Source organism: Physeter macrocephalus, chromosome 14 (assembly GCF_002837175.3).
Source record: "Physeter macrocephalus isolate SW-GA chromosome 14, ASM283717v5, whole genome shotgun sequence".
Taxonomy (NCBI): Eukaryota; Metazoa; Chordata; class Mammalia; order Artiodactyla; family Physeteridae; genus Physeter; species Physeter macrocephalus.
Window position 1 is genome coordinate 55900071 of NC_041227.1, and position 14872 is coordinate 55914942.

Below are 14872 nucleotides of genomic sequence, written 5' to 3' on the forward strand. Positions count from 1 at the left end.
TTTTGGGGGCTGAGTCATTATGAAAGTGGGAGGCCAATCAATTTTTTAGGCCAGGCATTGCCTGTTTAGCTTGCTGAAGGCAAGACCTTTGTTTCTTTGACAAGGAAAGTGTTGGAGAGCAGTCCACGTCCTTCACTGTATGGAGGTGCTCCAAGTTCATCCTCCAGCACCCGCCCACACTGCACACTTGTACTTGAGCAGCACTGTCCTTCTGTCCAGCTATCTGTGTCCACAGTTCACTGCTCAGCATGGCTGTGTCCACCCTGGAGAAGCAAGGTGGTCGTTGCCTGAAGGGGGCTCCTCTCAGCTTTAAGCCAGTGCTGTTTGGTATGAGAAAGAGACCATCCAGGGAGACAAGCATTTTTCGATGCTCATAAAATATAATGTTTTTCTTTTGCTGTCTTTCTTTCGAAACGTGGGCATAATTTATCGAGCCGTGTTTAAAATATTCAGGAGGGCTCTATGTATTCCTTCCGAAGGAATATGATTAAAAACGCACCGGCCTCCCCTGATTCCTGGAAGACATTAGAATGTGACAAAGAGCCACATAATTTCAGGATTCACATCTTTATATGAAATCCTGTGCTTTCCAGCACCCTGCACAATAAACTTAAAAACAGCACTTCAGGGTGAAATATTTTCTGGAGAAACCTCTGAATTGGGGGAGCGAGTGGTGGATCTGTAATATTATGTAACTTCCTAGGTGTGGCATCCAGTTCTCAAGAATGAGAAGAACTGTCCCAGGGTGAGCCCCTCCTGTGTGCCGGCCTGGGGCTCTGAGGTCAGCTCTTGTCCCATCTGGGTCTCCCACCAGCCCTGCCCGCTCAGCACGATGGGCCCCCACTTTATAGCACAGGAGCCCGGGGGGCACAGGGGTGCTGCGGCTCGGGCACGGCTGGGCCTGGGTGTGACCTGGTTCTCCTGACTCCCGCTGGCTAACCTCCTCCCGCCCCGCAAGCCACCCCTTGTGTACAGTCTTCTGGACCCCTCCCCTGGCCCCCGGGACCCCACTATGTTCTAGCTGGGACACTGGCTGTGCTGTATGGGGACTGTCAGTGTCTGAATCCCTCGGGGGCAGGGAGCTCCCCGAGGCCACCACTGATGCCAGAACCTGGAGAGAAGGTGGCATATCCACCAGCTCCACTATTGGTGTGGGTGAGCTCCCAGTGAGAACCCAGGACAGCGCCTGGCACACCAGCGAATGACTGCAGAGGCGAACGAAGTCATTCCAGAAGTGGCTGCAGACAGGAGGAGCTTTATAAATGGACCACCCCAGGGCCAAGAGATGGTCCCTCGCGGTGGTGGTGAGCGTGGGCTCCAAGTTCAGAGCCCAAGGCCTCAGCTCGTTAGTCTTGACGAGGACTGAACCTCGGTGTACCTCCGTCTCCTCGTCGGGGTAGGGCGGTGTCGCTGCTAGAATGGAGAAACCACCAAGGCAGGGATTTTTCTCTCTCATTTGCTACTATGTCTGTAGTACTTGATAGATGTACAGGGCTTGGTAGATGCAAATAGAAATTTGTTGAATGAATGAATCTCTGAGAATTTTCGGATACTGAAAATGAATTTCTAAAGAAGAGACAGTGCCGGGGCTGGGCCTCAAAAGGTTGTGTGTGGAGGAGCTCACAGAGGGACGATGCTGGGAACTGGGGCTGGCCCAGGGTGTGCGCTCAGCAGATGTTTGCTCTTGAGGATGATGGCCTCTCCCCTTCCTCCTTCCACCCCTTCCGTCTCCCCTCCTCCTTCCTCTTCCCCACCCTGCCACCAGCAGCCTGGAGAAAGCTTTCTGTGCTGGGGAGACAGACGAGGCCAGCAGCGAGCTGCCTTCCAAGCCCAGGATCCCTGGGAATCGATAGCTGTCTTCTGTGAGCAAGCCTGTAACAGCAGTTGACAGTTGAGAGGGCAGCAAAGCCTTTTTTAAAAGACTTTTTTAAAAAAAAAGATTGATTGATTGCTGCATTGGGTCTTCGTTGCTGCATGTGGGCTTTCTCTAGTTGCGGCGAGCCAGGGCTACTCTTTGTTGTGGTGCACGGGCTTCTCGTTGCGGTGCATGGGCTTCTCATTGCAGTGGCTTCTCTTGTTGCAGAGCATGGGCTCTAGGCACACGGGCTTCAGTAGTTGTGGCATGTGGGCTCAGTAGTTGTGGCTCGCAGGCTCTAGAGCGCAGGCTCAGTGGTTGTGGCGCGTGGGCTTAGTTGCTCTGCGGCATGTGGGATCGTCTCGAACCAGGGCTTGAACCTGTGTTCCCTGCATTGGCAGGCGGATTCTTAACCACTGTGCCACCAGGGACACCTAGCAAAGCCTTTTAAAGTAATTCTTGACCCATTTTCACAAGCCCGGCCGAGCACAGTGTTTTGTACTTGTAATGGGTTATAATTACAACCATTGTTTGATGGCAGGTAAATTACATTATCTGCTGTGTTAACAGAAAGGAGCCTTCACTGTCTTCTCCTCTGTTGCCCCCACCCTTCATTGATCCAGCAGAAATAAGCCCTGGAAGTGTCTGGTGTTGTCAGTGGCTTTGGCCGCCGTCCCTAGGAAGACATATGGAGTCGGGTGAGGTCTTGCGTTCCATGACAGGCCTGGGAGGCGCCACTGTATGCTGGGGTGCATGGAGGCTGGCCACGCAGGGCCACACCTCCTCCTATGGGTGCCTTGTGTAAGAAAAGGAGCGTGGGTCTGGCGTCACCTAGTGCCATCATCTCTATGTGACCATGGGCGAATGATCTAGCCGCTTTGGGCCTCAGTTTCCTCCCCTGTAAGATCGGAGAAGCAGGGCGCCTAGCAAAGTGTCTAAGGCCTCTGTGTGTCGTTGTGCAGGTTGCACACTGCGCGAGGGCATGTGCTTCTCAGGACCAGTGGGAGCTGTGTCCAGCCCGTGCGCCACTCACTGAGCCCCTGCGGGGCTGTGGCCGCTCAGAGACACACCTTTTCTTACAAAAGAGCCTTTTTCTGTGGCCCTGAAAGTGCTTGACATGTAGTAAGTGCTCAGAAAACAGTAACTGCTCTTACAGTCTTGAGGAATCATTTATGGAGAACATGGGTAAACGTGTCAAGGGATCTGGGGAGTAAGGTAAACTGAGATATGAATTCATCTTTGAAGGGTAGATAGGATTCTAGGAGATGTGCACAGGGGCAAGTGTAGGGGCAGGATGAAATCTCATCTGATCAGTGTCGGTTTTTCCCTTGAAATATTTCTTTCTCTCCCCTTCCCACCTCTTTCCTCCCTTCTCCACCTTGTGCCTCCTCCCATCGCTTGTATGCCATGCCAGCGAAATTCGTGGAAAGCCATTGAAAGATATTTTTAAACTTTGGATTATGGAGAAATTTAATATAGGCAGAATAGTGTAACGTACCCCCGTGCCCATTACACAGTCTCATCCGGCTCCAGCTGCCAAGGCCAATCCTACTCCATGCCTAACCCTCCATTGCCTTCACCTCCATATCCTTTTGAAGCAAATTGAAGACCTCTTGTCATTTCTTCGTCAACATGAGTGAACTGTTTTAAGCAGAGAAGGGATGTGATCGGGTTTGGGTCACAGGGAGGCCATTTGAGCACCAGCTTGGGGGTGGGGCGGAGGACAGGAGCGCAGCTGGAGACTGTTTTGTCTGTCCAGGTGGGAGATGGGGGGCTTCTCAACCAAGGCTTGGGTGACACAGACGGAAGAGTGGGGACAGATCTGAAGGTGGTTAAGGCTGTAGATTCTGCGGGACCAGTGACACCGGATGTTTTTCTTGGTGCCGGTTTAATGGCATAATAATGGCCAACAGTTACAGAGCACTCAGTGCCTGTGGGCTCCTAGCTGAGCACCTCTGGCGTATATATCACCTTGCTCAGATCTCACAAAAACCCTGTGAAATCTACACTGTTAACCTCATTTTATGAATGAGAAACTGAGACCCAGGTTGGTGAAAGCTTCTTCCCCGAAGTCACAGCTAGAAGGGTTGGGGGGAATCCCAGGTCGCTGGGCTCTGGAGTTTGTGCCTTAAACACCAGGCTGTGCGACCCCTCTGGTAATGCCACCAGGATGGGTGACAGGTTTTTTTTTTCGGCCATGCTGCGCGGCATGCAGGATCTTAGTTCCCTGACCAGGGATCAAACCCGTGCCGCCCGCAGTGGAAGCATGGAGTCTTAATCACTGGACCGCCAGGGAAGTCCCAGGATGGGTGACAGTTGATGGAACCTGTTTAAAAGCCTCCACAGATGCATGATGCCTCTTGTGTTATTCTTCTGATAGGAACGTGTCTTTCAGCAGAGGGCTGGGACTCAGGGTTTTGTTTTTGCTTTTTTTCCCCTGTCCTTGCTCATTTGTCTCAAACGACCACCAGGAAGGTGTTGGCTGCTCTTTTATCATTGCCATTTCTGTATATTCTGCCTTTGCTCTTTAAGGGCCATTAGTGGAAAGCAGGAAAGAAAAGGTGTTACCTGGGTGGGTAGCAGCTGCTGCCGTGTGTGACCTTTCTCAACAGCTTGCCCGGTGTATTCTCTGAATGGTCGGGTGTTGGGAGAAATGAGGGCGAACGTCGGGGACAGGGACCCAGCAGCTCTGTGGCTGGGCTTTAACAGTTACATAACATACGTTTCTCAGAGGCATCCCGTAATTAATTAGTTCTGGGTGTTTCCTCCTCCCCCATTAAACCATAATACCAGCCAAATGTTTTTAAGCATCCCTTCCCTCAAGCCCGGTGTTCTGAGCACAGAACGGCTCGTTACAGAGGAGATGAAGGAAGTCTCTCTTCCACAGGAACTTATCCTCGGCCTCCTTGCAGGCTTCTACTTATCTCAGTGGCGCTGCAGATGGAGCCCACATGGGGCTATCTCGGTGCACTTGAGGATGGAGCTGCTCCCTGGGCTCCCGGTGAACCTGTCACTTGGCAGCTTGACAGTGACCCAGGAGGATCAGTCCCGAGATCCCAGAGCTCTGCCTCGTCAGGGCGAGCCTGCACACCTTCCTGGGGTCAGCCCCACACAGCAGAATCAGAGCGCAAGGTGGGCTGGAAGGCACAAAGAAACAGGAGACTCGGGAGATGCGGGGCCCCGAGCCCCGCAGTCACACCGGCCCCCTCTTGCAGACTGGTTTTGGACAATCGCTTTACCTTGCTGAGGCTTGCTTTCCACATCTGTAAAATGGGCATAAAGCTTGACCTCCCAGGCCATGGTGCCTGCTCCTGTAAAGCACCTGGAACACCGCTGGACTCGAGGAGGCACTCCGTTACGATAAATTAAGGATCACTCACTGTGGCAGGCACCGGGCGCTCCCCAAACTCTGTCATTGCTTTGTTCCTCATGACAAATCTGGACAATAGGGAACAGTACCCCCATTTTACAAAGAAGATACCAAGAGTCAGAGGTGTGAAGTAATTTACTCCAGGTCACACGGCAGTGAATAGACAGGACCTGGGTTTGACCTTCACGCCCCTCGTTTTGCTACACCTGATTCGAGGCCCTGCTTAGAGGGCTCGTTGATGCCAAACATCTCCAAGTATTCCTGACAGTCCCCTGGAATGTCTTCATGTTGGAATTTTCATTTACACACTGGTTTCCACAATGCCTTCATATGGAGCAATGACCACTTTGAAGAAGGCCCATCTTGGCTGCCGGCCAAGTTTCTGGGTTTCTTCTTGGACCCTGAGTTTCACAGTAGCTCCTGCCTTTGCTAAGGTTCTTGTTTATTCTGGGCACTCCTTCCCTTACCGCCAGGGTCCCCCCGAGGGGGCTGGTTGCAGACTGGTCTGTGATAAGCCAGACTGGGCCTCGGGAGCAGCCAGAGATGGTGCCTTTTCCTGGAGTGCGCGCGTGTGTGCGCGTGCTTATGCGTGATGGTGCCCCTTACCTGGGTAATGCTCTCTGTACTTGATCCCAGGTTTATCACCTCCTCCAGGTCCTCTGGTATCTTGAGATGCCAGCTCAGCATCCTGGTCATGGTATATGCAGAGAAGCAGGGTGGAAAGTCCAAAACATGGACTCAGAAATTTGAAAACCAGTTCTGCTGCTTGCTTCCTGTGTGGACTTGGGCAAGGTGTTTGCCTTCTTTGTGCCTCTGTTTTGGTTTGCTGCTCAATTCCTGAGCCTCTCCTTCCTCCTCTGGGAGATGGGCATGATCAGGCAGCTGCGGGAAAGGCCCACCATCAGTCTCAAAGAGAGCAGTGGCAGCTGTAATTTTTTTTTTAAGACATCTGTGACCTCGGCTAGGTCTGGACATGTGTTGTTTCAGTTAACGTTCCTGATTTTCTTAGTCTTCAAGCCTAAATTGACTCTGTACAAGGAAACAGGGTATATACATCTAATAGACCAACAGATGTTGATAACATTGGTTCTTATTTTTCTTTTCAATTCTCTTCACAAATTTTATCCAAAAATGGTCATATTTTGGCTTTTTTCATCATTATTATTAGTCATTGTTTCTAATAATTATTAATGCAAAACGTTGTTTCAAGTATAGCATCTGTGTTGTCAATAGGTGCTTCTCAAACTATCTGTGCTGAAGAGCCAGTTTTTTTTTGGTTTTTTTGGTTTTGTTTGTTTTTAAGCATTTCCAATTCATTGCAAACTGGTACTTTTGTAAAATACAAAAACAACAAAAAAAAACCAACTAGAAAAATTTCGGAATTCCTGGATTTCATACCAATATGAAATTGCTTCAGATGTTTCGAGATGCTTATTGTGAATTTCTGTGCTTGCCTCAGGTGGGTAGCAGACAGCTCACGTCCCTGCCCCAGTTCACGGCCCCCTCAGTTGCAGACTTAACTCGGCCATCGCCGGAGTAACAGCGCTGCGCGTGGTGGTTGCTGCCATCTGGTGTTAGTGGCCCCACCGCAATTCACACCTGAGTGTGTGAAATCCTTCCCCTTTGTCTTTGACAGTGGTTCTTGAGTCTGATTGATCATCACAGTCACTGGGGTCTTTAAAAAGTATTGCTCTGGACTCCCTCACATTGAATCAGCATTTCTGGGAGTGAAGCCCAGAAATCTGCATTTCTCAGAAGCCCTCTGAGCAACTAATGATCAGCTTGCTTTGGGAGCCACTGGTCCACACTGTGCTGCTTCCCTCTACTCTGCGGGACTGACTCATCTCCTTAACCCCTGAAGGGCTCCTGTGCCCCAGGGTGGAGGGCAGGGAACACAGACAGTGGCTCTGACTCTGATGCTTCGGCTCACAGCCTGACCTCTCTGAGCCTCGAGGCCCCATCCATAGGAGGCCCTGCCCACCTTACAGGAGGGTGGAGAGGGTCACATGAGCTGATGGATATAATAGTTGGTGTTCAAAAATATGTTAAGGCAAGTGGGCACTGGCTAGGGCTTTGTCTTTACCTAGGCAGGCGCAGTGTCTTCACCGCAGAGGGAGGTTCTAGATCCCTGCCCACGCCAGTGTCACTGGGACCCACAAACAGTTTGTGTGTTTTATAAAACTGAGGTAGATTCTGAGGCATCAAGTGAACATTCTCAGAGAGTTTGAGTATGTGGCCAAAAGAGTCTCAGTTGTTATTAAAATTTGGGGGTGTCTTGGTCTAATAAATCAGGAAGTGTCTAATTCAGTACGGTAGCCAAAGGAGGAGTGAAGTGAGATTTACTTGAATGTGATTAGATAGAACATTCTGATATAAAAGGAAGTGCCAGATGCTTTTTTTTTTTTAATTTATAATCTTTTCATGATTTGGCAGGTAATTATGATAATTCCTGGGATTTTCACAGACTTAAAAGCTTTTTCACAGACACATTATTTTTGGACATCATCTTCCCTGATGCCTCAGCTGGAAGGGATTGCTCAGTCTCCTGAAGCTCCAAAGGCATCATCTTAACAATCCCCAGCTCAAATGTCATCTTGATGATGGCTTTCCCTGTCAGTGATGACCCTTTATGCCAGGGATACTAAATAGGTGTCATCGCGTAGGCCAACACACTGATCGGTTGGTTAGGGCTGCCTGGGTATCTTCTTGAGGAAGGTAGCGGTGATTGACTAGTGATGTCTGCCAAGTGGCAGGCAGTGGGAGAGAGCAGTGGAACCTGATAGATTTCACCAGTTCCCTGTGGTTGGGCATTTAGGTGGGTTCCAGCCATTTGGATCTAAACTTCTGCTTGAGCACATGTGCAAGTAGAGGCACAGGCTACTGCACAGCAGGGGTTTGCTAAGCCACAGGTGAGTGATTTCAAAAGTTTGACAGATGTTGCCAAACAGCCTAGTGGCTTAAACTTCCTAAATCTTTCTACCGTCTTCTCTCCAGCCTAAACGACAAAACCCAAATGTTGACTGATAAGCATTCACACCTTATTAGCTCATGAGTTGTGCACCTGCCAGACATAACTTGGGAACCGTACCTGCTGCCATCCACGTGTTCCCTTGGGCCTTTCAGAGAATCGGGGCTCAGTTTCCAGTGCTTTGGCCCATGTTGGGCTCTGTTGGAAGCTGCATCAGCTGTGGCCAGTGTATCTCCACCTGGCATTTGCCTCTGACTTTGTCACTGTCATTAGTGTTGTCAAATGGCACCTCCTCCTTAACCGCCTTCAGATTAGTTTTCAAGGAAATACAACTGCTGAGAGTAGTAAGAAACACGACAGACTTCTAACGTGGCCCTGAGTGTTGATGGTGCCAGAACACAGTGAGCGCCTGGCTGTGATTTAGGGCATGGATCAGCCATAGGAGGCTGCCTGGCGTGTGTCAAGGCCGATTAGAGAAGTGACTCCTGAGTGTTGCCTCTGGGCGAGGCCTTTTCCGATACCCCATCTTCCAAGTCCTCCTCTCTCTCTGAGCTCTAGTCCAGTTTGTCTGACCTCTAGGATGTGAACCCCATGACTTTCCTGCACCCCAGCACTGAGAACAGTGCCTGGCGGACGGTTAGCAATTCTCTTGGTGACATTCCTGCTTTGGAGACGGTGAGGCTCTCTCCACAGCCGTCTGAGCCACTTGTTATGGAACATGTGGCCCTTTTCCATGTGGCTTCCGGAGACCTGCCTCTCCTCCTCCTCCTCTTTCATGTCCCTTTCACGTGATCACCCACCATGTAAAATGAGCTTTCATTCACTGAGCATTTGCCACGTGCAGACATGATGCCAAGCCTGCTAAGGGCGGCAGCTCATTTCATCCACACAGCGGCCCCGTGAAGTGAGCATTTTTTTTGTTTGTTTTTTTGTTTTGTTTTGTTTTTAACATCTTTATTGGAGTATAATTGTTTACAATGTTGTGTTAGTTTCTGCTGTATAACAAAGTGAATCAGCTATATTTATACATATATACCCATATCCCCTCCCTCTTGCGTCTCCCTCCCACCCTCCCTATCCCACCCCTCTAGGTGGTCACAAAGCATTGAGCTGATCTCCCTGTGCTATGCAGCTGCTTCCCACCAGCTACCTATTTTACATTTGGTAGTGTATATATGTCGATGCTAGTCCCACTTCATCCCAGCTTCCCCCTCCCACCCCATGTCCTCAGGTCCATTCTCTATGTCTGTGTCTTTATTCCTGTCCTGCCCCTAGCTTCATCAGAACCATTTTTTTTTAGATTCCATAGATATGTGTTAGCATACAGTATTTGTTTTTCTCTTTCTGACTTACTTCACTCTGTATGACAGACTCTGGGTCCATCCACCTCACTGCAAATAACTCAATTTTGTTCCTTATTATGGCTGAGTAATATTCCATTGTGTATACGTGCCACATCTTCTTTATCCATTCATCTGTCGATGGACACTTAGGTTGCTGCCATGTCTTGGTGAGCGTGGTTTTTAATCCCCATTTTGTAGGTGACGGGCCTCAGGCTCACAGAGGTTAAGTGACTCGTACAGGAGCACACTGTTAAGTGATCCAGCCAAGACCAGTCTTGCACCAGAGTCTGAGCCCTTAACTGCCTCTCTCAGCCACCTCCCTGCCAACCTCTGGGCCTTTGCACCTGCTGTTTCCTCTGCTGGTTGTGTCTTTCTCCTCTTTGTCCACGGGATGACCTCCTAGAGCTCAGCATGTTTATGGAATGTAGCGGGGCTGAGTGACATTAGGGAGAGTTGTTGGGAGGAGAGGGTGTTAGGGAGAGAGGCCGGTGCCGGACCTGGAAGGAGGGTGCATTTTTATCCTTAGGGCAGTGAGAAGCATTGAAGGTTTTAAACAGCAAGTGACAACATCAGCTGTTGCTTTGGGAAGATCACGCTTGCTGTTTGGTGGAGAAAGGATTGGAGGGCCCCTGTCTCTCTCTCTATCCTATTCCCTGCAGCTATTGAGAATAACGAAGGAAGGTCAGGTGAAACCTGTAAATGCCCTCAGAGCCTCATAGAAATTCTGGTAGGCAGTGGTTGTGCCTTTTATTTTGATGATAATGGGAACCATTTGTGATCTCACATTTCTCTTCTGAGGCTCTCCCTGAGTCTTGAATTCATTTCTAGTTATACAAGAGTTTGGAAAGAGTTGTTTGAGGAATAGTAAGCTCAGTATGGTTTATGTAAGATGAAAGCTGTTTATATCAATAAGCGTTTGTAGGGATATGTAATGGAGAAATTCAGGGTTTCAGAGCTTCGCCTAGTAACAATGAGCATTGCCATTTTAATGACTGCAGGAAATTATTTCATGAAATTTTGTCTCCTCAGTTCCATAGGATTTTCCCCCCCATTCCCTAGTGAAATGAAAGCTTTGTCTGATGTGGTCAAGTTACTCTCTGGCTGCAAAAGAGAACCAGCGTTTTGACAGCTCATGATAAACACCACTTGAAGCTGGGATGTTTCAGTGTTTTATGCACTTATGGAAAATTGTTTTAACACTCTGGTTTCCACTGCCAAACAAAACAAAACAAAAACAAAGTAAAACCCTGCTTTGCTTTAGAAATGACAGTGGCACTTATTTAAAGCTTGCATTTTGTGGGGGCATATTAGCAGGTATTTAGCAGTGATATTGGCAGTTGTGTATGTTTCCTGCTTGCTGTGTGGTAAATGGATTCTCAGCCCTGAGGAAGCTAATGGAGGGTTTATGTGATTTCTGTGCGGAGGAGTCGAACAGGCATTATTAGTGATGTTGTATTTGTTTGTGAAAGGCCAAAAGATCATCTTAAGCTTTTTTAATACAAAAGGAATAAGGCAACTGGGGAATATTAACTTTACATCTGTATGACAATAAAACGTTGTGTTAAAAGACTCAGTGACTTATTCTCCATTTGTTAATTGCATGGCTATTGCACTGTCTTTTATGCCATTTTCACTTTGCATTTCACACTGGTTTGAAAAACGTGAGCATCTGAGGGACAGAGACGGGTTGACATTTGAGTGGAGATTCACAGAGCAGATTAATGGATGCATCAGAATTATGGTTGGGAACCTGATAAATTTCATGTTGATTACACCTGGCTCCCTTTACTTTCAGGTGAAAAAATTTAATTCTTTTAAAGAGGCTAAGTGGTTGTTCTTTCTGATAAATTATTAGGAAACTAAAAAGTAAAGAAAAGTAGAAAGAATGGAAAGAAAAATACCCCTTGACTAATGTTAATATCTTCGTTTATTTCCTCCTATGCCTTTTACCCTTTATATAACATATCCAAAAAATAAAAATAAAAAGGAGGGCTTCCCTTTATTCCTCCTGAAGCATCAAGATTCAGGTTACTCTTTTTTTTTTTCCCCCACAAAGCTTCTCCTTACATCCTTTCTTTATTTCTGACAGTATGTTTTATATTTCACATAGAATACTTATTATAAATTGTCTGATACTAGTTATGTGTTATATAGAATGTAGTAAGTACCTGGCTGAAGTCTGGGGTATAGGAGGGATGATCTTTTGAGAAGGGCAGAGGGGCAGGGGCTAGGTGGGGTCTGCTTGACCTCTGCATTCTGGGGGGCTTCTCTGTAAGATGCTCGCCAGATTCTTCCTTCAGGCTTCCTGATGAGCATGGCAAGATTACATTCTCACGTTTCTCTAAAACATTTAAATAAATTACAGTTGAATTTGATTTTAAGCCCCAATAAGATCACTCTTGTAATCAGAGAAATTACTGTACGTTTTGACCATATGGGATATCTTTGTTCTGTTTGTAAGTTACAGCTTGAAAGATCTGCTATTGATTCTGTACATCAGTCATGGGCCATCTAATCGCAACCTCCATTTTTATTTATTTGGGATTAGCCAAGAGTATTGAAACGTGGATACATTCGCAGGCTCTTGGCAGGCCTGAATGGGCTAAACAGTGGAGTGGCAGGATTGTGGAGTGTGGCCCAGTGGTCAAGAGCCAGGGCTGCGGAGTCAGCCCTTTATTAGCTATGTGGCTGTGACCCAGCTCCTTAAACACCTCTGACATTGTTCCTCTTTCTGTGAGGTAGGAGCAATAATATCTTCCTCAAGTATTTTCCTGGCATAGAATAAGCAGTGACCATAGGGCAGCTGTGCTGCTGCAGGTGTGTCTGTCACCCTCCCTGTCACCATCCTCAACAAGGCTCCAGTTCTGTTTTCTTGGTTTTCAGAACCAAGGCCCTGATGAACAGAAATGGTCAGTCATTCTACTTGTACCATTAGCGGGGAAATTCTTGACAGGCACAACTCGGATGAGAAAGAAAGCCTTTGCCAGAAAATTATTCATTTATTAAGAACAAAAGCCTAAGGTCCAAAAATGACCTGATACAGTCATATTGTGACCATAAACTGGGGACCGTTGAGTCCATAATGTTAAAATCAACCAAGTCAGAAACGTATTCAGCTTCTGAGTGGATTGCGTAGCTAATCCGTAAGTATAAGCAGCGTTACTGCTTCCAGCCCGACAACCTCCTGATGCCTTGCTGGCAAGTGATGGGCTCGGAGAGGGCGGGGCGGATCGTGGGGAGGGTCTGCCCTCCGAGCCTCACTTCGTGGTGCTTGTGTGTTGCAGGTGGCGGAGATGCACGGGGAGCTGATCGAGTTCAATGAGCGCCTGCACCGGGCCCTGGTGGCCAAGGAAGCCCTCGTGTCCCAGATGAGGCAGGAGCTCATCGACCTTCGGGGGCCGGTGAGTGCTCCCACCCGGCAAGGCCCTGGCCTTGCCATTCTGCCCACACCGTCTGTCGGTCCACCCAGCCTCTGCTGCTCACAGCCGTGCTGTTACGTTTGTTCAATGTCAAGGGTATGGCAGAGTACGGAGACTGAAAGGGGGAGCATCACGGTACCTACCGTCTAGATTTTACGTGCATTAGCCTTTACCACATTTGCTTTCCTTTGGGTGGGAGGGGGTAAAGTAAATAAAATGCTACAAAATCTGTCAAAGTCCCCTTGGCACCATTTCATGCCCTGTATCCATAATCGATATTCGGAAATTGACATATAGCCTTCTCCTCCCTGTTTTTATAGTTACGACATGGATAAATTTCCATAGAAATAAGTAGTTTTGGTTTTGTGTAACTTTTACCTACATGGTATACTTGTACATATCTGTTTGCCCCGTGTGTATGTGTGTTTATGTTTATTTAGTATTATGGTTTGAGGACCATCCCACATAGATCTAACAGAGGGTTTTAAACTGCAGCACTCTTGATACTTGGAGCCATTTAATTCTTTGTGGGGTGGCTGTCCTGCGCATTGTAGGATGTTTAACAGCATCCCTGATTCCTACTCACTAGAGGCCAGTAGCACCCCACCCAGTCATGGCAACCAAAGGTGTCTCCAGACATTGTCAAATATCCCCTGGGGGACAGAATCGCCCCTGGTTGAGAGCTCCTGACCTAGTTTGTTCACTTTCTTGATTCTTTAATTCTCTATTGAACGAAATACAATATTTTAAATCTGGTTGTGTTCATAAACATTTAGGTTGTTTCCAGTATTTTGCTACTGCAAATCTTGTTGCTGAGAGCATCTTGTGCTTTTGTGCACGTTTATAATAGCTTCTTCTTTGCTTTAAAACTTTCTTATGATGTCAAATGTTAAACACCCGAAGGTTGGCGCATGTGTGATGCACTCTCACGTAACCGTTGTTCAAATGAGCTATTGTCAGTCATGGTCAATCTTACTTCAAGTTACCTGTACCTGCTTTTCCCTTCCATATTGGTTTGAATCAAATACCAGGCAGGCAGTTTCATCTGTAGACATTTCAGTGTATAGCTGTAAAAAAGAAGAAAACAAATAGAATATCATGGTCAGGCCTCCATTATCAATAATTCGTCTATACCAATGAATATCGGTGTTCAGATTTCTTCTTGTCTCATAATTTTTTTAATAGTTTTTTTGAGTCATGGTGAGGAGTGTCAGATCTGGATCTGTCTGCTGTGAAAGACTGGACTTTTTTTTTAACGATTGAAAATTGTCAAAATTTGGACTCTTGACAAACCTTGTTACACCCATCCATGCTAAACAGCCAAGTAGTATAAAAGGGTATGTTCAGTGAAAAATAAATCTCCTTCCTATCCTGGGCCCTTTATTGTCCTGCCCAGAGGCAATAACAATGATCCGTCCTGGGTTTCTCTTTACAGAGATGAGCACTTCTTGAGTAAGCTGCGCACACACACCTATACGTTTAACAACCAGTAGCGGCTCTATCCCCTGTTCTGTATATTATTTTCCTCTCACCTATCTATGTACTTTAGACATCATTTTATTGTACTTAGTGTGTAGACCTGCATCCTTCTTTTAAAGAGCTGCGTTGTATTCCTTTGAACTGATAATACCAAGGTTTATCTAACCAGGTCCCCATTGATGGATATTGAGTAATGTTTCCCATTTTTATTTTTACACCAGAGCTGTCAATAACATCCTTGTGAAGTCCACATTTAGAATAGAAGGTTGTCTGGCAGCTCATGGGGCTACGCTTGGCTGGCTGTAGACCCAGAGATCTCGTCTTGCAAGCTTTCGGGGCACTGGGAGGACTAGCATCTTCTTCCATTCTCCTCCATCTGTTGCAGGAAAACCCGTCCTGAGCGCCAGCATCCGTCAGGAACTCCCGGTTGTCAGAGTT

At 47.4% G+C, this 14872-nt stretch overlaps 1 protein-coding gene across 1 annotated transcript in view; it reads left to right on the forward strand.

Annotated features, from left to right (window-relative positions):
* Positions 1 to 14872, forward strand: part of LOC102994318 (sorting nexin-29) — a 497441-nt gene that overhangs the window by 251710 nt on the left and 230859 nt on the right. Inside the window, exon 7 of the mRNA XM_055089742.1 lies at positions 12821 to 12937. Within this exon, the coding sequence (XP_054945717.1) occupies positions 12821 to 12937 (117 nt within the window). The remainder of the gene's footprint in view (positions 1 to 12820; positions 12938 to 14872) is intronic.